General features: G+C 46.8%; 1 protein-coding gene across 1 annotated transcript in view; it reads left to right on the forward strand.

The window, feature by feature from the left end:
* Positions 1-21,341, forward strand: part of ALG14 (ALG14 UDP-N-acetylglucosaminyltransferase subunit) — a 63,546-nt gene extending 42,205 nt beyond the window's left edge. Inside the window, exon 4 of the mRNA XM_075321050.1 lies at positions 20,996-21,341. Within this exon, the coding sequence (XP_075177165.1) occupies positions 20,996-21,226 (231 nt within the window). The 3' untranslated portion in view covers positions 21,227-21,341. The remainder of the gene's footprint in view (positions 1-20,995) is intronic.
* The last annotated feature ends 683 nt before the right edge of the window (positions 21,342-22,024 follow it).

Raw genomic sequence — 22,024 nt, forward strand, 5'->3', positions numbered from 1 at the left:
AAGCATGATGGAACCTCCACCAAATTTTACTGTGGGTAGCAAGTGCTTTTCTAGGAATGCCGTGTTTTTTTGCCTCCATGCATAACGCCTTTTTGTATGACCAAACAACTCAATCTTTGTTTCCTCAGTCCACAGGACCTTCTTCCAAAATGTAACTGGCTTGTCCAAATGTGCTTTTGCATACCTCAGGCGACTCTGTTTGTGGCGTGCTTGCAGAAACAGCTTCTTTCGCATCACTCTCCCATACAGCTTCTCCTTGTGCAACGTGCGCTGTATTGTTGACCGATGCACATTGACACCATCTGCAGCAAGATGAAGCTGCAGGTCTTTGGAGGTGGTCTGTGGATTGTCCTTGACTGTTCTCACCATTCTTCTTCTCTGCCGTTCTGATATTTTTCTTGGCCTGCCACTTCTGGGCTTAACAAGAACTGTACCTGTGTTCTACCATTTCCTTACTATGTTCCTCACAGTGGAAACTGACAGTTTAAATCTCTGAGACAACTTTTTCTATCCTTTCCCTGAACAACTATATTGAATAATCTTTGTTTTCAGATCATTTGAGAGTTGTTTTGAGGAGCCCATGATGCCACTCTTCATAGGAGATTCAAATAGGAGAACAACTTGCAAGTGGCCACCTTAAATACCTTTTCTCATGATTGGATACACCTGCCTATGACGTTCAAAGCTCAATGAGGTTACAGAACCAATTTAGTGCTTTAGTAAGTCAGTAAAAAGTAGTTAGGAGTGTTCAAATCAAGAAATTGATAAGGGTGCCCATACTTTTGCACCGGTCAAATTTTGTTTAAATGCGGATTGCACATTTTCTGTTAGTACAATAAACCTCATTTCAATCCAGAAATATTACTCAGTCCATCAGTTATTAGATATGTGAAACTGAAATAGCTGTTGCAAAAACCCAAATTGTTATAAAGAAAAAAGGTTAACATTAACAGGGGTGCCCAAACTTTTTCATATGACTGTATATGCACATACTTATTTGCATTAATATTTAGGTACCAGGGACACGCTCAACCCAACCCCCCTTCACCTCCCCACCCACATCAACTGAGTTTCCCTGGTGCTTTAGAGATGGAAAGCGGGACATTTATGAATGCTAGTAATAAAACTCAGAATTTGGGGGAAATGATAGATAAAACCCCTCCACAAAGACCAGCCGATGGGGTCCATATGTGATCCCCACCATCTTCTGCACACACAACTGCCATAGAGCTGGATGACATAGTGCCGTCTTTATGGCCTAAGCAGATGTTTTATCCTTTGTGTGACCCATGGGTGTCACTGACTGTAGGATAAACATCCTCATATATTCAGGTTCGGAGGTCGCTATATTCCCCAACCAAGTTTCTGGTAAAAAAAAATGAATAGAAACATAAGGTTTTGCAGATTTCTGGTCAATGATCTCAAGTTATATTTACCAGCGATCAATCCGGTATGATATAGCGGCTGCTATACATGACACTCTACCTCTTTTAATTTTCTTTTATTTTTTATTTATTAGCTTTTCCTTCTACAGTCATATCCAGCATTTGTAGGTAATGACCTAGAATGAAGCTGTTCGTAAGCCAACATCTTCCAGTGACAAATGTGCTCTCCTAGCGGGTCAAATGGTGCAAAACATGTTGTAATGTTTGGGTAATAGGAACGATCAAATAATCCAGGACCTGTAGATAATAAGCCTGCTTTATTCATGAAGGAGGCGCCCCCCCTGCCCTTCTCACGGTGACTGTTGGGGTGCTGCAAGTGGCAGAAGGGAAAGGCGGGGGGAGTATTTTCTTCTTAAAGGTAGTCTGTCACCAAGTTTTTGTTATCTGAGAACACGATGATGTAGGGGTCGAAATCCTGATTCGAATGATGTGTCACTTACTGTGCTGCTTGCTGCAGTTTTGATTAAAATCACTGTTTTGTCTACTGCAGATCTAGCAGAGCTCAGAATGCTGAGCTCTTTAAAACCCCACCCACACACACCACCAGTGATGTGTCACTTACTGGACTGTTTGGTGCCGTTTTGATTAAAATCACTGTTTTCTCTACTGCAGATCTAGCAGAGCTCAGAATGCTGACCCCTATCCAGACCACTGACTGTCAGCTTTCTGTGTACACTGTATATCGACACAATGCTGCTAATCAGTGATTAGGGTGAGTTATACAGAACAGGAGGACTACATGGCACAAGAAAACTAGTCCTCTAGTGATAATATTCAGCTGAGAAAACACTGATTTTATTGGAATGCTGTAAATGACACATCGCTGGAATCAGGGTCTATGCCCCTACATCAAGCTACATAGAAAAAACATACTGACAGATTTCCTTTTAAATACAGTTGATTTTTAGTGCTGGGTAAGTTTTGATCACTTTTTTTGTGTAAATCATTTGGGCTGCTAGAATAGGACATTAATAAACATGTCTAGAATTTCTCAGATTTTCCTTGCTTTCCAGATGACCTTCATTAGGGGCCGTGCTGTGTTGTTTTCCTTACGTCTAATAATAGTGACTTTGGGCCATTCTGAGAATGAAGTTTCGTCAGACCTTGGAGAAATGCTGCTCTCTGTCCTGTGTTTTCTGCATTCCTGAAACCACTAGATGCGATAACTCGCTCTCTGTGACCTGACGTCAGGCATCTTATCAGTACAATCTGGTTTCGTAAATCTGGCCGCGTCTATGAAACTTTTACATTGCTGTGATTGGAAAAATCAGGAGCATGTGAGACGTTTTTCATCCCATATATGAAGATTTGCTACATGGCAAGCAGTCAGATTGTGGCTATCAAAGGTGCAAGTTGGTCCTCCTCCAGAAGAAAAAGAATATTTTGGTAGATCTGGTTTGCCGAATATGAAGGCGCTTTCTTCCTTCTAGAGGAGAGCTAGTGTGTGTGTGTGTGTGTGTGTGTGTGTGTGTGTGTGTGTGTGTGTGTGTGTGTGTCTGTCCCCGCTAAAGGAATCCGCACCGTTGCATTTACCATCACAAAATTTTGCACAGACACCCCATGTGACTCAGGGAACATCATAGACTGTGTACAGGAAAATTTAACCCCGCGCTTTACAGTTACGCTCCAAAAATCCTGTCTCAATTAAAGTCAATGGAGATAGGAGCTACTTCTTATTAATAGCAGCTGTGAATGGTTGCTATAGGAACAAAATAATTTGTTAGTATAAGAAGCTTATGTGTGAGGTAATAAGATGTCGGTGGGGAGACGGATAGAGAGAGACAGACAGACAGAGACAGACGAGGAAAGAGAGAGAGACAGTCAAAGACACAGAGACAGACGGGGAAAAAGACAGAGGGGGAAAAAAGACAGACATACATAGAGATAGAGAGACAGACAGACAGAGATATAGAGACTGACACACAGGCAGACAGGGAAAGAGCCACACACAGACAGAAAGAGACAGACAGACAGAGTGTGTGTGTGTGTGTCTGTGTGTGCTTATGCTTATATGTGTAAATACATAGTTATATTTTATTTTTCTGACCGCATTCTCATGAATGAAAACATGATTACTTTACGCTGAGTTTGCAGCATTAAACGACCGCTGATCAGTAAATATGTGCCAATCGGCGGACATGTAAAAACTTGTTTACGGAGGTGTACTCAGCTTCAGTTGTGCATAAATCATTCAGTCCCCTCAGGCTGCCATTGGTCTCGACAGCACGAGTCCTGTTTACATACGAGGATGTGCTGCTGAGCATAATTTGGGCAAACCAAAAGATACCTTCACCCCACTAACGAGTGTTTTGCTCATTTGTCGGTTAATCGGTGTGTCAGGGTGAACTCGTAAGGGTGCTTTACATGCTTCGACATCGCTAGCGATAGCACCCGCCCACGTCGCTGTTTTGTCATGGGGGTGATCGCTGCCGTAGCGAACAATATCGCTACGGCAGCGTCACACTCACATACCTGCTTAGCGACGTCGCTGGAGACACCGAACAATCTCTCCTTTAAGGGGGCGGTTCGTTCGGCGTCACAGCGGCGTCACTAAGCGGCCGACCAATAGCAGAGGAGGGGCGGAGCTGAGCGGCCGGAACATGCCGCCCACCTTCTTCCTTCCTCATTGCCGGTGGATGCAGGTAAGGAGATGTTCGTCGTTCCTGCGGTGTCACACATAGCGATGTGTGCTGCCGCTGGAACGACGAACAACCAGCGGCATGCACCACCAACGATATTATGAAAAGGAGCGACGATTTTTGACGTTTTTGCAACCGTTGATCGTCGCTCCTTTTAGTCACACACAACGATATCGCTAACGGCGCCGGATGTGCGTCATGAACACCGTGACCCCGACGATCTATATTGTTAGCGATATCGTTGTGTGTAAAATGCCCTTTACAAAGGTTCATGTGTTGCCTGCTGCCTGACCTAATTAATGAGGATCAAGTGCATGCTTGAAAAATGACATCAGATATACACAGTCGGATGCTCATCTTTCCTCGATCAGAGGTTGGCCCAAAACAGACAGATTTTTTACAAGTACATGGACTTATGAAAACTAGGAAAAGGGGAATGGTCGGCTCTACAGTGGGTATGCCCGGATGTGTTCATTGTTCAGTGGGTTGAACAGTGTGTTAAGGGGGCTTTACACGGTAGCGATATCGCTAGCAATTTGTAGCGATAGCGAGCGTGTAAGTACCCGCCCCCGTCGTGCATGCGATTGTTTGTGATCGCTGCCGTAGCGAACTTTATCGCTACGGAAGCGTCACACGTACTTACCTGGTCGTCGTCGTCGCTGTGACTGCCGAACAATCCCTCCTTCAAGGGGGCGGGACGTTCGGCATCACAGCAACGTCACTAAGCGGCCGGCCAATCAAAGTGGAAGGGCGGAGATGAGCAGGACATAACATCCCGCCCACCTCCTTCCTTCCTCATTGTGGCAGGTAAGGAGACGTTCCTCGCTCCTGCGGTGTCACACATAGCGATGTGTGCTGCCGCATGAGCGATGAACCACCTGGATAAACAACCCTTACCGATTTTTGAGTTTGGGACGACCTCTCCATGGTGAACGATTTTCACCATTTTTGAGGTCGCTTAAGGTCGCTGGTCAGTGTCACAAGCTGCGATATCGTTAATGACGCCGGATGTGCGTCACTAACAACTTGACCCCGACGACCAAACATTAACGATATCGTAGCGTGTAAAGCCCCGTTAAGTCCATTGGCTGATTGGTGGGTGTCATCGTAGGTGAGTCTATGACGTCATCGGGGTGGATCTGCGGTGATGCTGATGGGTGGGTCTATGATGTCATCAGGCGGATCCATGGTGATGCTAATGGACAAGGTCTATGATGTCATTCGGGCCATCTTGAATATCTCTGAAGACTGGCTTATGTATAGAGAATCAATTTCATTTACACAAATTTCCCACAGTCCTATGTCTAGAGGTTAATTAAGTATTTGTTCCAATGGCTCTCCTCAACAGGTGGACTGTTCACGCTACACGATTATCATGAAACAAGCGTTATTTAAGGTGTATTTAAACTCCATGATTATCCTGAGCGAGCTTTCCTCTGCACACGATAATCGTGCAGTCTAAACAGGCTGCCATCAGCTGATGAACGTGCAAACAGTCGTCTTTTGTCAGATGAAGTGATCGTTTGATTTGCTCAAAGAATCATCGTGCTCGGCAGCGCATCGTCCTGTGTTGACAGACCTGCGCTGCCGAGAACAATGGTATCCTACGTGCACTGATTGATCTATTACTGATCGTTCAGTGCGCATCTGATGCAGGGTAAATGGGCTTTTTAACCACCACCAGTGGGTAAATATTTACTGATCGGCAGTCGTTAAATGTAAATGCACCCCTGAGCGTCCCATGCACTGTCAGCCACATGATGGTTTGGACGATCGTTCACTTGACAACTACCTCCCCTGACTTCTCCATACACAGGAACACTAACTCTGCCGAGGGCTCCGGTGTTCTCCATGAGAAAGCCACTGCCAAACATTTCTGGCAGTGACTTAGAGAACAAAAAGGATCATCAGTCCTAAATCGGACATATTGGGTCCTTCTGTCTCCTCCATCATTTGGCAGGAGATAGTAGGTAGGCCTCCTTATGCATTAGCTAGGTTCACACTTCCGTTGTTTTGCATCAGTCACAATCCGTCGCCTTGAGGAATTACGGTATCCTGCAAAATATTTTGCAGGAATCCAGTTTTTCCCCATAGACTTCTATTAGTGACGGATTTGACTGATGATGCTGTGTTGCATCCGCTGCGTCGCGGTCAGTCGTTTTTTAACTAACTGCCGGGCGGGAGCAACGCAGCCTGTAACGTTTTTGAGCAGCGCAATCCGTATGATTTCGCTGCACATGCGCTCTCTGGCTCCCTGCACACGTAACCAGGATACACATCGGGTAACCAAGCAATGCGCTTTGGTTAGTTACCCGATATTTACAGTGGTTACGTGTGCAGGGAGCCAACGCTAAGCGGTGTATGCTGGTAACCAAGATAAATATCGGGTAACCAAGCAAAAAGTACTTATACCCGATATTTACCCTGGATACGTGTGCAGGGAGGCCGACACTTCCCCGCTCGGCACCGCCCCCTCCCACACTCAGCATACACACACACGCACGCACGCACGCACACACACACACACTCACCTGTCCCCAGCCCTGCAGTCCCCACAGCACTGACGTCCTCAGTGCCACGGCCTCGCTCGGCTCCACCCACCCCGAACTCCGCCCCCTCGTGCTTCGCCCCCTGCACACAACGGAATCCGACAAAGAATTCTGTCCTTTCTCATCCGTTGTACAGCGCATCAGTCACATGCGTCAAGCGACGCATGTGACTGATGCAAAACAACGGAAATGTGAACTTCGCCTTAGACGGTCTGCCGAACCTATCGGTTTATAGGTTGGTTGGGCCGATGTTGGTCTAATGGATGTGGGGGGAGGGGTGGGTATTTAAGTACTCATACATCCCTTTTATTTTGCCAACCAGTGCCTCTTACCTGTAGAGAGAAGCTTTCTTTAAGTAGGTGCCTGACCTCTCTGAATAGAGGTTGTCGTCCTATTGGTTAATATTTGGTTCCTGATAACGGCATATCAAGGTTTATAGAAGATTATTCATTAACTTATTGTTACAATCATTACTTGGGCTGACGATGCCAAACTGTGGCCCTTCTCTTGTAGCTACTCCTTACTATACAGTACATATTTTCTTGCCCGTTACATGGTTTCTGATTCCAACATATTCCTCCATGGTAGATATTGCCCCGGTTTAATTAAAGGGAACCTGTCACCAGATTTGGCCCCTATAAGCTGCGGCCAACACCAGTGTGCTGTTATATACAGAATTCCAGAATACTGTATATAAGAGCCCAGGCCGCTTTGTAGAACATAAAAAAACACCTTTGTTATACTCACCTAGATGGCAGTTGGGTCTGATGGGTATCACTGCTCTCGGTCCTGGGCCTCCTACATCTTGTGCGATTGCCGTCCTTTTGCCAAACCCTGTGTGCACGAAGCATCCTGCATCATCCACACAGAGGCCACCATTGAGGCCACCATTGAGGCCACCATTGCGCTACTGCGCACTTTGATCTGCCCTGCTGAGCGTACTGTAATGCGCAGGCGCGAGGAAAGGTCAAAAACCGCCCGCGCACTACAGTACTTTAATCTGCCTTCAGCCAGGCCGATGAAAGTGCCCAGGAGCGCAATGGCGGCTCTTGTGTGGATGATGTAGGACACATCATGCAGACAAAGCTGTGCAGGAGGACAACGATCGCACAAGATGGAGGCGGCGCCAGACTCTACCACCCCTTAGGTAAGTATTATAAAGGTGTTTTTCTTTATCGTTCCTTTGGGAGACCCAGATCATGGCTGTTTAGCTTCTGCCTCCGGAGGACACACAAAGTACTACACTTAAAAGTGTAGCTCCTCCCTCTGAGCTTATACACCCCCTGGTGAGCCAGTCCCAGTTTATCGCTTTGTGTTCAGGAGGCATACATCCACACATGCATTCTCATATAATTTTTTGTTTTTTGGAAAGAGATTGAAGAAATGCGGGTCCACGTCTGGACTCCCGGCATGTCCCTTCTCACCCCACTGTGTCGGCGGTGTTGTTAAGGTTGATTTCCAAGGCTGGAGCCTTACATGCCATGCTCCTTCACCATCCCTCCTGGGCTCTGGCTTGAAGTGGGAGCCAGCACGGTCTCCATGCCTGGCAGGACACCGGTCTCCATCCACAGCCCTTTGAGGATTCTGTTGGACCGGAGCACTCATCCCCAGGGACCTGGCCCTGCGTCTCAGCAGCTAAGTACCTGAGACGTTTATGTGGGGGGTCCCTGTTCTTTATTGTATGGGGAGAGTATGCTGTATATGTTTATTTTGACATTTCCGGCGGGTTCTCTAGCTTTCGCCCGAGAACCGCGCCGATGGTGCCTGCGCGTCGGCCTCGCCGCTTAAATTTAGGCCCCGGCTTTGCCGGAGGCCTAGTTGCTGTTAACTTCCCTCGCATGTCACTCATGCAAGAGGGACAGGCACGGCTCCTCCCGGCGGCCGTTCTGCACAGGGGAGGGACACTCCCCACTGCTGGGGCGTGTCTCCTCTCCTGCAGGTCTATGGCCCTCCAGTTCCTGCTCCTCTACAGGAACGCCCCATAGTCCCGCCCCCTCTCTTCGCTCCGGCGGCCATTTCTCAAGCAGAGTTCACTCTGCGCTGGGCCTGTCTGCACTCTGCATCCCTGCTGAGGTGCTGTACATTGGGGTCCGGACTTCGGCATCTGGAGGGCACACAACACCGCTTCCAGCGGTCTGGTAAGCCACAGCCGGTCTCCGGTTGTGCACCTCTGTATATTCTCCCTGGGGTTCATTCTCTTGCAAAGCCCCCACTCCAGCAGCATGTCTCACACAAGGAGCAAGGCTCCAAAGCTTTATTCTGTATGCACTGCATGTAAGCTTCTGCTGCCTGAGCCGAGCACCTGTCCACATTGTGATGTTTGCTCTAACTTTGCGGTGCCACAGCCTGGAGTCTCACCCCCAGTGGTCTCTCAGGCTGCTTCTGCACCTGTGGCTGAACCCCCGGCCTGGGTAGAGTCCTTTTTCTAGGTCTATATCCCAGTCTTTTGCTGAGTCCATGGGACTTTTGTCCAGGACTTTGATGAATATACATCAGCCCTCCTCACAGGGTGCCTCTAATACTCTTGGCAGAGGATCCCTATCCTCTGACCTCCGTCCATCAGAGCTCACAGAGGATTCATCATCAGGTCCCAGACCCCGTCCTTGTAAGAGAAGGCGCAGGGTTTCCTCCCCCTCCTCATCCCGCGGCTCTGACTCAAGAGCTGACTCTCAAGATGAGGAGGATGCCCTCACAGGGGGCTCGGAGGCTATGTACCCCATCGATCTCTCCGAGGGTGACTCAGATTTTAGTGACTTGATTGCTTCTATTAATTCTGTACTGGATCTCAATCCGCCAGTCTCAGAGGAGCAACCCTCTCTGGCAGAAAAGCATCAGTTTACCTCGCCTAAGAGAGTGAAGAGTGTGTTCTTTAACCACTCCAGTTTTCAGACCGCTGTGACCAAACCCAGGGCCTGTCCTGACAAACGCTTTCCAAAGCGTGGTTCTGATGACCGTTTTCCCTTTCCACCTGAGGTGGTCAAGGAGTGGTCGCACTCCCCAAAGGTAGACCCCCCGGTGTCTAGGCTCTTAGCCCGGACCGTTGTGTCGGTGGCTGACGGCACCTCACTTAAGGATTCCACTGACCGTCAGATTGACCTTCTTGCCAAATCTGTGTATGAAGCTGCGGGGGCCGCTTTTTCCCCGACTTTTGCAGCAGTGTGGGCTCTCAAAGCCATCTCTGCTTCCCTAGAGGAGATGCATTCCCTCACCAAGGAATCTATGCCTGAGATGGTTACCTTAACTTCTCAGGCTTCAGCTTTTTCATCTTATGCCATGTCTGCCATGCTAGAGGCTTCTCACCGCACTGCGGTGGCTTCAGCTAATTCCCTTGTTATCCGCAGGATTTTGTGGCTTCGAGAGTGGAAGGCAAATGCTTCTTCCAAGAAGTTTCTTGCTGGGCTCCCTTTTGCTGGTTCCCGGCTGTTCGGTGAACAGCTGGATGAAATTATTAAGGAAGCTACTGGCGGGAAGAGTACTTCCATGCCACAAACCAAGACCAGGAAACCCGCCCAGGGTAGGAATCAATCGAGGTTTCGTTCCTTTCGTTCCTCCAACTGGTCGTCCTCTAAGCCCTCTGCCTCGTCCGCTAACTCAGCTAAGGATCAGAAATCAAACTGGCGCCCAAAAGCGCGTCTGCAGAAGACCGCAGGAGGTCCTGCCATTAAGGCAGCCTCCTCATGACTCTCCTCCCGCTCCAGCCACGTCCTTAGTCGGTGGCAGGCTCTCCCACTTTGGCGACGCTTGGTTAAAACAAGTCTCCGATCAGTGGGTGAGAGATATCATATCTCACGGCTACAGGATAGAATTCTCTTCCAGCCCGCCAAACAGATTTTTTCTCTCAACTCCCCCTGCTCCAAGGCCGCCGCCTTCTCACAGGCCGTGGCATCCCTGCAGGCAAACTGAGTGATTGTACCAGTTCCCACTCAGGAACGGTTCAGAGGTTTTTACTCAAACCTCTTCCTAGTTCCCAAAAAGGACGGTACCTTCCGGCCCATCCTGGATCTCAAGCTTCTCAACAAGCATGTTCGGGTGCGGCATTTTCGCATGGAGTCTCTGCGATCAGTCATTGCCTCAATGACCCAAGGGGATTTCCTGGCGTCCATCGACATCAGAGATGCCTATCTACATGTGCCAATCGCAGTTTCACACCAGCGTTGGTTACGTTTTGCCATAGGAGAGGATCATTTCCAATTCGTGGCTCTCCCCTTCGGGTTAGCCACGGTCCCTCGGGTATTCACCAAGGTCATGGCGGCAGTGATTGCGGTCCTGCACCTCCAGGGGTTGGCAGTGCTTCCTTGCCTGGACGACCTTCTAGTCAAGGCTCCATCCAGCGCAGACTGTCAGCGGAGTGTCTCGCTCACTCTCGCCACTCTAGCCCAATTCGGGTGGCTTGTCAATCTTCCCAAATCCACTCTGACTCCGACCCAGAGTCTCACGTACCTAGGGATGCAGTTCGAGACTTTGCCGGCACTTGTGAAGTTGCCCTTAATCAAACAGCAGTCTCTCCAGCTAGCGGTGCGCTCTCTGCTGCGGCCCCGCCGTTATACCCTCAGGCGCCTGATGCAGGTGCTGGGTCAAATGGTGGCGTCCATGGAGGCTGTTCCCTTTGCTCAGTTCCATCTGCGCCCTCTGCAGCTGGACATTCTCCGCTGTTGGGACAAGCGGCCTTCCTCCTTACAGAGGTTAGTGGCTCTGTCGCCACGGACCAGGAGCTCTCTTCAGTGGTGGCTTCGGCCCCTCTCCCTGTCCCAAGGGCGCTCCTTCCTGGCCCCGTCCTGGGTGATTCTCACCACGGATGCCAGTCTATCCGGCTGGGGAGCGGTATATCTCCACCACAGAGCACAGGGCACTTGGACTCCGTCCGAGTCAGCCCTTTCAATCAATGTGCTGGAAACCAGAGCCGTGTTTCTAGCTCTCCTAGCTTTTCACCACTTGTTGGCGGGCAGGCACATTCGAGTCCAGTCAGACAACGCAACAGCGGTTACCTACATCAATCACCAAGGCGGGACACGCAGCCGCCTGGCAATGATGGAGTTACAACGCATCCTTCATTGGGCGGAGGACTCAAAGTCCACCATATCCGCAGTCCACATCCCAGGCGTGGAAAACTGGGAGGCAGATTATCTCAGCCGTCAATGCATGGACGGTGGCGAGTGGTCCCTGCACCCGGCAGTGTTTCAGTCAATCTGCCGCAAATGGGGCACTCCGGACGTGGACCTAATGGCATCCCGTCACAACAACAAGGTTCCTGTTTACGTGGCTCGCTCCCACGATCCTCAGGCCTTCGCCGCGGACGCTCTGGTTCAAGACTGGTCCCAGTTTCGTCTGTCCTACGTGTTTCCCCCTCTAGCTCTCTTGCCCAGAGTCCTGCGCAAGATCAGAATGGAGGGCCGTCGAGTCATCCTCATTGCACCGGACTGGCCCAGGCGAGCTTGGTATCCGGACCTGCTCCAACTGTCTGTAGAGATGCCGTGGCATCTTCCGGACTGTCCAGACCTACTCTCGCAAGGTCAGTTTTTCCGCCCGAATTCTGCGGCCCTCAAATTGACGGCGTGGCTCTTGAGTCCTGGATTTTGACGACTTCTGGTATTCTTCCTGAGGTCATCTCCACTATGACTCGGGCCCGTAAGTCTTCCTCCGCCAAGATCTATCACAGGACTTGGAACATTTTCCTGTCCTGGTGTCGCTCTTCCGGCCATCCTCCTTGGCCATTCTCTTTGCCGACCCTTCTGTCTTTTCTACAGTCCGGTCTGCAGCTAGGACTGTCCCTCAACTCTCTCAAGTGACAAATCTCAGCTCTGTCAGTACTGTTCCAGCGGCGTCTCGCCCGGCTGGCTCAGGTCCGCACCTTCATGCAAGGCGCGTCTCACATCATTCCGCCTTATCGGAGGCCCTTGGATCCCTGGGACCTTAACTTGGTCCTCACGGTATTGCAGAAACCCCCTTTTGAGCCTCTTAGGGAGGTTTCTTTGTATCGTCTTTCTCAGAAAGTGGCCTTTCTAGTGGCCATAACTTCCCTCAGGAGAGTCTCTGATTTGGCTGCGCTCTCCTCGGAGTCACCTTTTTTAGTCTTTCATCAAGACAAGGTGGTTCTCCGTCCGACTCCGGACTTTCTTCCTAAGGTGGTCTCTCCTTTCCACCTTAACCAGGACATTTCCTTGCCTTCCTTCTGTCCGGCCCCTGTTCATCGCTTTGAAAAAGCTCTACATACTCTAGATCTGGTGCGTGCTCTCCGGATCTATGTGTCTCGCACCGCTGCGCTTAGGTGGTGCACCTCTCTTTTTGTGCTAACCACAGGGCGGCGCAAGGGTCTCCCTGCTTCTAAGCCGACCTTGGCCCGTTAGATTAGATCGACCATTTCGGATGCCTACCAGAGTACTCAGGTGCTTCCCCTGCCGGGGATCAAAGCACACTTGACCAGAGCTGTCGGTGCCTCTTGGGCTTTTAGGCACCAGGCTACGGCTCAACAAGTCTGTCATGCTGCCACTTGGACTAGCCTGCATACCTTCTCGAAGCACTACCAAGTGCATGCTCATGCTTCGGCAGATGCGAGCTTGGGCAGACGCATCCTTCAGGCGGCTGTCGCCCACTTGTGAAGTTAGGTTCTGCCTACTTCTTAGTTTTTCTGTTTATTTCCCACCCAGGGACTGCTTTGGAACGTCCCATGGTCTGGGTCTCCCAAAGGAACGATAAAGAAAAAGAGAATTTTGTTTACTTACCGTAAATTCTTTTTCTTATAGTTCCGTATTGGGAGACCCAGCTCCCTCCCTGTTGCCTGTTGGCAATTTCTTGTTCCGCGTGTTATCACCGGCTGTTGTTGTGGACAGAGTCTCCGGTTGTTCCGGCTCTTGCTCTGTTCTACTTGTGGGTGGCTATTCTCCTTCAGCTTTTGCACTTAACTGGCTGGGACTGGCTCACCAGGGGGTGTATAAGCTCAGAGGGAGGAGCTACACTTTTAAGTGTAGTACTTTGTGTGTCCTCCGGAGGCAGAAGCTAAACACCCATGGTCTGGGTCTCCCAATACGGAACTATAAGAAAAAGAATTTACGGTAAGTAAACAAAATTCTCTTTTTTTACATTCTACAGACCAGCCTGGGCTATTCTAGAATGCCATATATAAGAGCCCAGTGGTGGTGGCCACAGCTCGTAAGGGAAGAACCTGGTGACTGGTTCCCTTTTAAATTTTAAGCTGCTGCCACCCTCCTTGCCCTTGCCTCTCCAAAAAAAAAACAAAATAAAAATTTCCCCTTTCCTGTTTGTTTTTTTTTAAACTGTTTATTTCAGATGTTGAAGAAAACTCTGATATTCTTATGACATCTGTGGCAACCTTCCTATTTTATCCATGGAGAAATATTTTAGAGGTATAGCGGGCGCTGCAGGTAAGGGACCCAAGATGTATAGAAATATCAAAATTTATTGGGCACCATGCGTTTCCAGGACATCAGTCCTCTTCGCAAGGATCTTTTTATAGGTTTAACATTACATCATTAATTCAACATAATTAAAACCATTGGTAACAACAAATGGTGAATTACTCAGTTCTAAAACAGCAAAATAAAAAACCCCAAGAAAGCCGATTCACTCTACAATTTACATACAAGTAATATATATATATTTATTTGTATCATCATAAAAATCTAATATATAAAGGGGTGTGTGTGTGTGTGTGTGTGTGTGTGTTTGTGTGTCCGCTAAAGGAATCTGCACCGTCGCATTTACAATCACAAAATTTTGCACAGACACCCCATGTGACTCAGGGAATGTCATAGACTATGATTTGACAGGAAACTTTAACCCCGCGCTTTACAGTTACTCTCCAAAAATCCTGTCTCCATTAAAGACAATGGAGATAGGAGCTACAGCTTATTAAGTGAGTGGTTGCTATTGGAACAAAATAATTTGTTAGTATAAGAAGCTTATGTGTGAGGTAATAAGATGTCGGTGGGGAGATGGATAGAGAGAGACAGAGACAGACAGACAGACACACAGACAGAGACACGAGGAAAGAGAGAGAGACAGTCAAAGAGATAGACATGGAAAGATAGACAGAGGGGGAAAAGAGACAGACACAGAGATGGAGAGACAGACAGAGACTGATACAGAGACAGACAGACAGAGGTATAGACAGACACAGGGAAAGACAGACACACAGACAGACACACAGATAGAAAGAGACAGACAGACACAGACAGACTGGGAGAGATACAAAGAGACAGTTACTATCCCGGGCAACGCCTGGGTACTACAGCTAGTTTTTTTTTTTTTTTCCAAAACGTTTTTTATTGATTTTTCAAATTTGTAAAAACATGACAAGTATCATTGCAAAAGAAGAACATTCGTCTGACAAAATGTGACATAGAGGTGGGTGATACCCCAATTTGGAGTTCCATGTTGCTGTTCGATTTAAGATAGTATACAGTAACATTAAACCAAAACATAGGTAATGAAATATAATATAACATATGCAATACAATTCGTTAAATCTCTGTGTCGTCCCTGAATGATTTCAATTTTGCTAGCGTGTCTTGGTATTCCCAACCGTCTCGTCTCCCCCTCCCGCCAGAGCCCCCTCCTAGGTGATTCTCAGTTTACCCAGGCTGTCCTGGATATCGCTCAGGATATACCACTCCGAGTGAACAAAAGGTGCCATCAGGTTAATTATTTCTCCCTGTGTGAATTGGCTTTCAATAAAATGTCTCCATCTCACAAAAAACTTGGCTGTCAACCCATCTTTATCCCTCTCCGCTTCTAGTTTTTCCCACTTCAGAAGGTTGTGTAGTTCGCCCACAACCTCCTTTATGGATGGGCCCTCCCTTTGAATCCAGTGTTTTAAGATGCAACGCTTAGCTATCATGGCTATGTCATGCGTTATTGCGTATTTCCTCTTTTCCTGCGTGCTCGGTCCTCCTCCTACTCCTCCCTCAAAGGAGTGGAAAATCCACACCATTAAGTCTAGTTTGCTGAAAATTCCCCATGTTGACTGGGCAAATAGTCTGACTTGGTTCCAGAACCTAGCGATTGTCTCACATTCCCATAGCCCATGCAGCATATCCGTTTTTTCTTTTTGACACTTAGGACACCACCTATCCCTACCTGGTATGTTGAAACCTATAATGGCCCTATGTAGAATTCTGAATTGAGTGTCTCTCCATCTCTCATTGGTAATATGTTTCCGCACTTGTACCCATCCTCTCAGTATATCATCCACCACTTCTTCCCTTCCCAATTGTTTCCCCCACGCTTTTAAAGTCCGACTATCCTCCCGTGAGATAAGCACCCCCCTTAGCGATCGATAAATTTTAGAGACATTTATACTCGTTACATCACATTCCAGTAACTCATCAATCGAACTTATGTTCAGCTCTCTTCCAACCACACCCAGGTCTCCTATTATTCCATGTTTCAATTGTTCATACTGGATGACATGTGAGCTATTAAGGTTGTACTTATCCAACACTTCCCGACCTGTCATCCACCTCCTGTCCTCCACATTCATAACATCTATCATTCTCCTGACTCCCCTCTCTTTCCATCTAGTAAATAGCTTGTTTTCTCGTCCCAGGGGAAAATTTGGGAATGCCCAGGGGTTCAAGTACTTGGACACTTTCCATGAGAGCCCCAGTTTTTTCCTTACCGACTTCCATGTTAGCATGGTGTCTCGGAATATAATTGAGTTCCTTATGTGCCCTTCAACCCTGGATAGTGGGGAGTGCAGAATGGACGTCAGATCCCACGGTGACGCATATTTAGTTTCCATTGCATGATCTGAGTGCCTACTCGTTCCTCTCACCCAATCAATTACATGCCTCATGATACATACAAGATTATACCCTTGGACATCTGGAAAGTTTAGACCTCCCTCCTCTGCTGACTTCATCAGCGTACGCAGCTTTATTCTGGGTTTCCTTCCCCTCCACAGAAATTCTGTATACGCGGAGTTGAGCTTATTCACATCCTTTAGTTTTAGCAATAGCGGGATTGTCTGGAAGGGATACAGCAGCCTAGGAAAGCTCATCATTTTTATCAGGTGGCATCTTGCCAGTAATGGAAGTGGCAGACCTTTCCATCCCTTTAATTGAACTGTAATTTTCCTGATTAGCGGTCCATAATTCAAGTTATAGATTGTTTCCACCGATCTTCCTATATGCACTCCCAGGTATTTAATTGAAGATTGTGCTATAGGAATTCCACAGACAGCCATCCCTTATTTGTCCCCCCATTGTCCCATGATGCCCCTTTAGGAACATGATCTCGCATTTTTTTTTGTTCAGTTTGAAACCGGAGAATGAACCAAATTTTTCAATCAAGGCAAGAGTCTGTGGCAAATCCGCACCGGGGTCCCCCATATAAAGTATGATGTCATCAGCAAAAAGCGCTGTCTTTACTTCTGAACCCCTTATCTTGATTCCTTTAAAGCTATTTTGTCCCTGTAGTATTCTTGACAACGGCTCGATTGCCAGGTTGAATAAAAGAGGAGATAATGGGCAGCCCTGTCTTGTTCCCTTCATCAAAGGGAACACGTCTGATAGAAAGCCCGGAGTGTGTACCCTAGCTCCCGAGTTGGCATAAAGGTTTCTAATGTAAAGTCTCATCTTGCCTACAATCCCTATGGCCTCCATTACCCTGTCTAACCACCCCCAATTTACATTATCAAACGCTTTTTCTGCGTCAAGTGTAACTAGGGCAGGTCTAGCCCCTCCCTCAGTGAGACCCAGTCTAACCGCGTCTACCACTAGAATTGTCTTTCGGATATTGGTAACGGCATTTCTCCCCTTAATAAACCCCACCTGGTGATTCGTAATGATCCTAGGTAAGATCTCGGCCAGTCTATTAGCCATGATCTTGGACATAATTTTTAAATCCTGATTTATGAGCGATATAGGTCTATAACTAGAGGGATCATCCAGGTCCTTGGTTCCCTTGGGGAGTAATTTAATATATGCTATGTTGGAATTTTTGGGTATTTCCGCCCCTCCCAGGAAAGCATTAAAGACTGAGGTTAGATCCGGCGAGATCAGATCCTTCAGAGCCTTATAGAATTCACTATTGAAACCGTCAGGTCCCGGTGCCTTGTTGGTGTTAAGCTCCCCAATTGTTCTCGTCACCTCCTCTACTGTGATATCTGCGTTTAAGGCACTCAAATCTTCCTCCGTCAAGCTAGGCATTTGGGCTTGTCTTAGCCACTCTGCCTCATCAGTCATGTCGTTATTCCCTGACCCATATAGTTTTCTATAGTAATCTCCCAACAGTTTATTAATGTCCTTAGGATCCGTAGTCCACAGCTAGTTTTTATATAAAATTCATTATTTTTGAATGCTCTTCTTTTGTTTTTCTTTGCAAATCTTCCTATTTTAGATCTCCTCTTTTAGTGCTAGACTCTCAATTTCAGTACAGGCATAAAGATTCCCCCCTTCCCGGTGTGTCGGCACATGATATAGGGGGATTAGCTATGCCAGACCGTTCTCTTTATCATGACTCCGTAGAAGAGAGGAGGTTGACTTGGCTATTAAACTAAGCTGGTTGGTCAGCCCCGTCATACACATCACTGGTGTGGAGGAAACAAGCTCATGCTCTCTAAGTTGGAATTAAAGTGGAAGGGAAGAGTAGAGATGAACAAACCCAAGGTTCGGTGTTTGCTTTTTTGCCAAACATCGCCTTTTTTTTTTTTTTTTAAACCGAATTTGAGCACTTTATGTATGAATTTCACTTGCGTGAGCATTGCTGTACTCAGGTGTGCTCAGTGCCCAGCCCAGTGCGAGCCACTTGCAGTGTTTGTTCTGCTTGCACTGGGGGTAACAGCGTGATTGGATGTAGTGTGCAACCCCAAAAAAGAAAATGGGAAACACCATGCCCACTCGCCCCCAGTACTGTTTATGGCTGGCTGCATGTGTGCAGAGACCCGCACTGCCAATCAGTGACTTCCATTGTGGTTTGGGCCAACTCCGAACCCGTGGAGATGCGGATCGGCTGCACATGCAGAACCCAACTTCCATGGGTTCTCTCATCTCATGTGAAGAGTCTGGCACCGGAAGATGGAGTGTGACGTGAGATGATTGCACAGATTTCAGGAGGAAGGTGTTGAATTTTTTTTACTTTTAGGATACAATCTAAGGTTGGACAACTCCTTTAAAAAGTGATATGAACAAAAATCAGTTTTCTTCTAGAAGTAGGGTTACTGTTTTCCATGAACTGTGAATCACAGACAAGTCTTTTGGCTAGCGAAAATTGTGTGTATATATATATATATATATATATATATATATATATATATATATATATATATATATATATATATATATATATATATATATATATATATATATATATATATATATATATATATATATATATATATATATTTATTATAAAAAAATATATACTCGTAACGAACAGTTGGATGGACGCGACTCGAGCACCGAGTACAATGGAAGTCAAAGGGGGGCTTGAACTTTTTTCTGGGAAATCTTTCAGAAAAATGCTCAAGTTCCCCATTGACTTCCTTTATGTACTCGAGTCGCGCCCGCCCAAGCCTCCAACTGCTCAACACAAGTACCAAGCACCCAAGCATGGTAGTGCTCGCTCATCACTATTGTTTATCCATTTATGCTGCCATTTATCGTCAATTGTTGGTGGAGCTTTGTTTCTATGTTAATGTAAGTAAATTTATTTTTCTGGGAATTTCCTTGCATGTAATTATGTTGTCATGAGATCAATGTTCACCAGTCAATCAAGCAGAGAAAGAATGGGGCCAATTATTTTTATGTTAATTGTATCTTTAGGAGAAGCTCCATACTCTCTGCTTGTGGATGAGGTTGGTGCATGATAATTCACGGCAGACTCTCATGTGGGACTTTTCAGAAGTGTTGTCAGTTTAGACTTATAGGTCAAGGTATGGCCTCACTGTATGGCATAAATAATGCTGGATCTGAGGTGTACTGAGGGCTCAGCAAGAACTCCAGGCAGGGGGTAAATAAAAAAATAAACACAACCATAATTATTGGATACATACACTACCCTAGCCCCCGACAAAAACATCCTCATATTGGTCATTGTCTTTTTGTCTTCTTAGGGAAATCTGCAGAATTTCTTATGGATTTGTTGCTTGTGCTTTGCAAATGGTACAATCCGTGCTAAAAATCAGCAGATATAAAATCCACAACATGTAAATTCCATCTGATGGTCCATTTCTGCACAGTGCAATGCCTGAAAATGCTGATTTAAAGGGAACCTGTCACCGGTTTTTCGGCCTATAAGCTGTGGCCCCCACCACTTGGCTCTTATCTACAGTATTCTAACATGCTGTATATAAGAGCCCAGGCCGCTGTGTAGAACGTAAAAATCACTTTATAATACTCACCTAACGGTCGCTCTGCAGTTGAGTTGGGCCATATGGGCGTCTCCGGTGTCGGTGCCTCCTGTTTTGGCCATCTTTGTCCTCCTTCTGAAGCCTGTGTGGATGACGCATCCTACGTCATACACACTCACCGGTTCTTTGCAGGCGCACTACAATACTTTTGATCTGCCCTGCTCAGGGCAGATCAAAGTGCGTCTGCGTAGGACCTCAATGCCGGCGAGTCAGGATGAAGTAGGACACGTCATGCACCCCGGCTACAGAAGGAGGACGAAGATGGCCCAAAGAGGCAGCGCCGACACCGGACAACAAAGACTCCCATATAGCCCAACTCCACTGCAGCGCGAACGTTAGGTGAGTATTATAAAGTGGTTTTTATGTTCTACCCCGCGGTCTGGGATCTTATATACAGCATGTTAGAATACTAAATATAAGAGCCCACTGGTGGTGGCCGCAGCTTTTATGCCGAAAAACCGGTGACAGGTTCCCTTTTAAATCGGCTAAAACCTCACATTTCAGCGTGCTAGTCTGACCATCTGACATGTATGAACTGCTCGATCCTTTCATTCTTCTTGGATACTGGCCTTTTGAAAGTACATAAGCTGAGAAGGATTTTACTTCATGGGACTGTGTAAAAGGGACGTCCTGATCCGGAGTCCTAATAGGTGCCTAATGGGTCCTGGAACAATAGTGTATCTTCAGGCATGGAGCCTTCAATATGAGATAACGCCTCCGAAGTGACATTGGACACAGTCGCGGCAATAATCACATAGATACCAGCTTTGTTTTCTGCTCTTAAACTAATCATAGGGCCACTTAGTATAAGCACGATAAACTGGTATGGACTCTTGACTTGTGTGCGCCAATGGGTGGCACATCACTAATTATATCAGCGGTATCACGCCAAGGAATGTCAATCGTCTAAATGCAATAATTGGTGTGACTGATGGAGAAATGACTTGTCACTTGTCACTCATTATATTTTGTGTGACTTTTATATTTTTCTCCTAGATCTTATGCAACGGACCAGGAACGTGTATCCCTGTGTGCTTCTCTGCACTTCTCCTCGGCATTTTGGGCATAAAGAAGATCCTCATTATCTATGTGGAAAGCTTATGTCGTGTAGAATCTCTGTCGCTGTCTGGAAGAATCCTCTACTATGTCGCAGACCATTTCATCGTTCAATGGCCTCTTCTCAAGGACAAGTATCCGAAGTCCACGTACTTGGGAAGAATAGTCTGATCCCTCCGGCTTATATACTGTCTGTGTCCTGTACAAGGATCCATAGAAATCAAGGGTCCAGCAACACATCCATAAAAAATGATGAATTTATTTATTCCATATATAAAATGTTTAAAAGGACAAAAAGACACGTTTCGGGAACAACCCTTGTTCACGGTACATGGACTGTGAACAAGGGTTGTTCCCGAAACGCGTCTTTTTGTCCTTTTTAAATATTTAATATATGGAATAAATAAATTCATCATTTTTTATGGATGTGCTGCTGGACCTTTGAATCTTTACGGTTACCTCTCTTGGCTCAAGAATCTCCGTGCACCATCATAAGGACTTCCACAGGCATGCGGTGAGCTGGATTTGGGAGTTTTTCTCCTTTGTTTTTTTTACAAGGATCCATAGATATTATCTTCTCTGGTTATGGACTGTCCACTTTGTAATAATAATTTGTAATAAATGGCCTCTGTGTTGGCTACTTGGGTTTGTTGAGATGTTTCCTTTTCTCTAGCAGAGCTCGCTGGGCTACATAGTCTTTGTCACTCCCATTCAATTCTGTAGGAGTTACTCATAAAAGATCCCTATCGAGAGGTGGGTGGCTGTCATGAGTGTGTAACGGGTGACAGTTATGTGGTTTCGGGCCATAGAAGGTCACAGCTTTTGGCTGCGCAGAATGCTTCCTGACTTTCCATTGTTCCTGTTGTCAGTAATCATTGGTATATGTAGCTTTCCTGCTGGATTAATCTATCTCCCTTTTGGACCCAGCTGCTGATCATCAGTATTCTCTTGGTGGTTATATACCCTTTC

Source organism: Anomaloglossus baeobatrachus, chromosome 8, assembly GCF_048569485.1.
Source record: "Anomaloglossus baeobatrachus isolate aAnoBae1 chromosome 8, aAnoBae1.hap1, whole genome shotgun sequence".
NCBI classification, from domain to species: Eukaryota; Metazoa; Chordata; class Amphibia; order Anura; family Aromobatidae; genus Anomaloglossus; species Anomaloglossus baeobatrachus.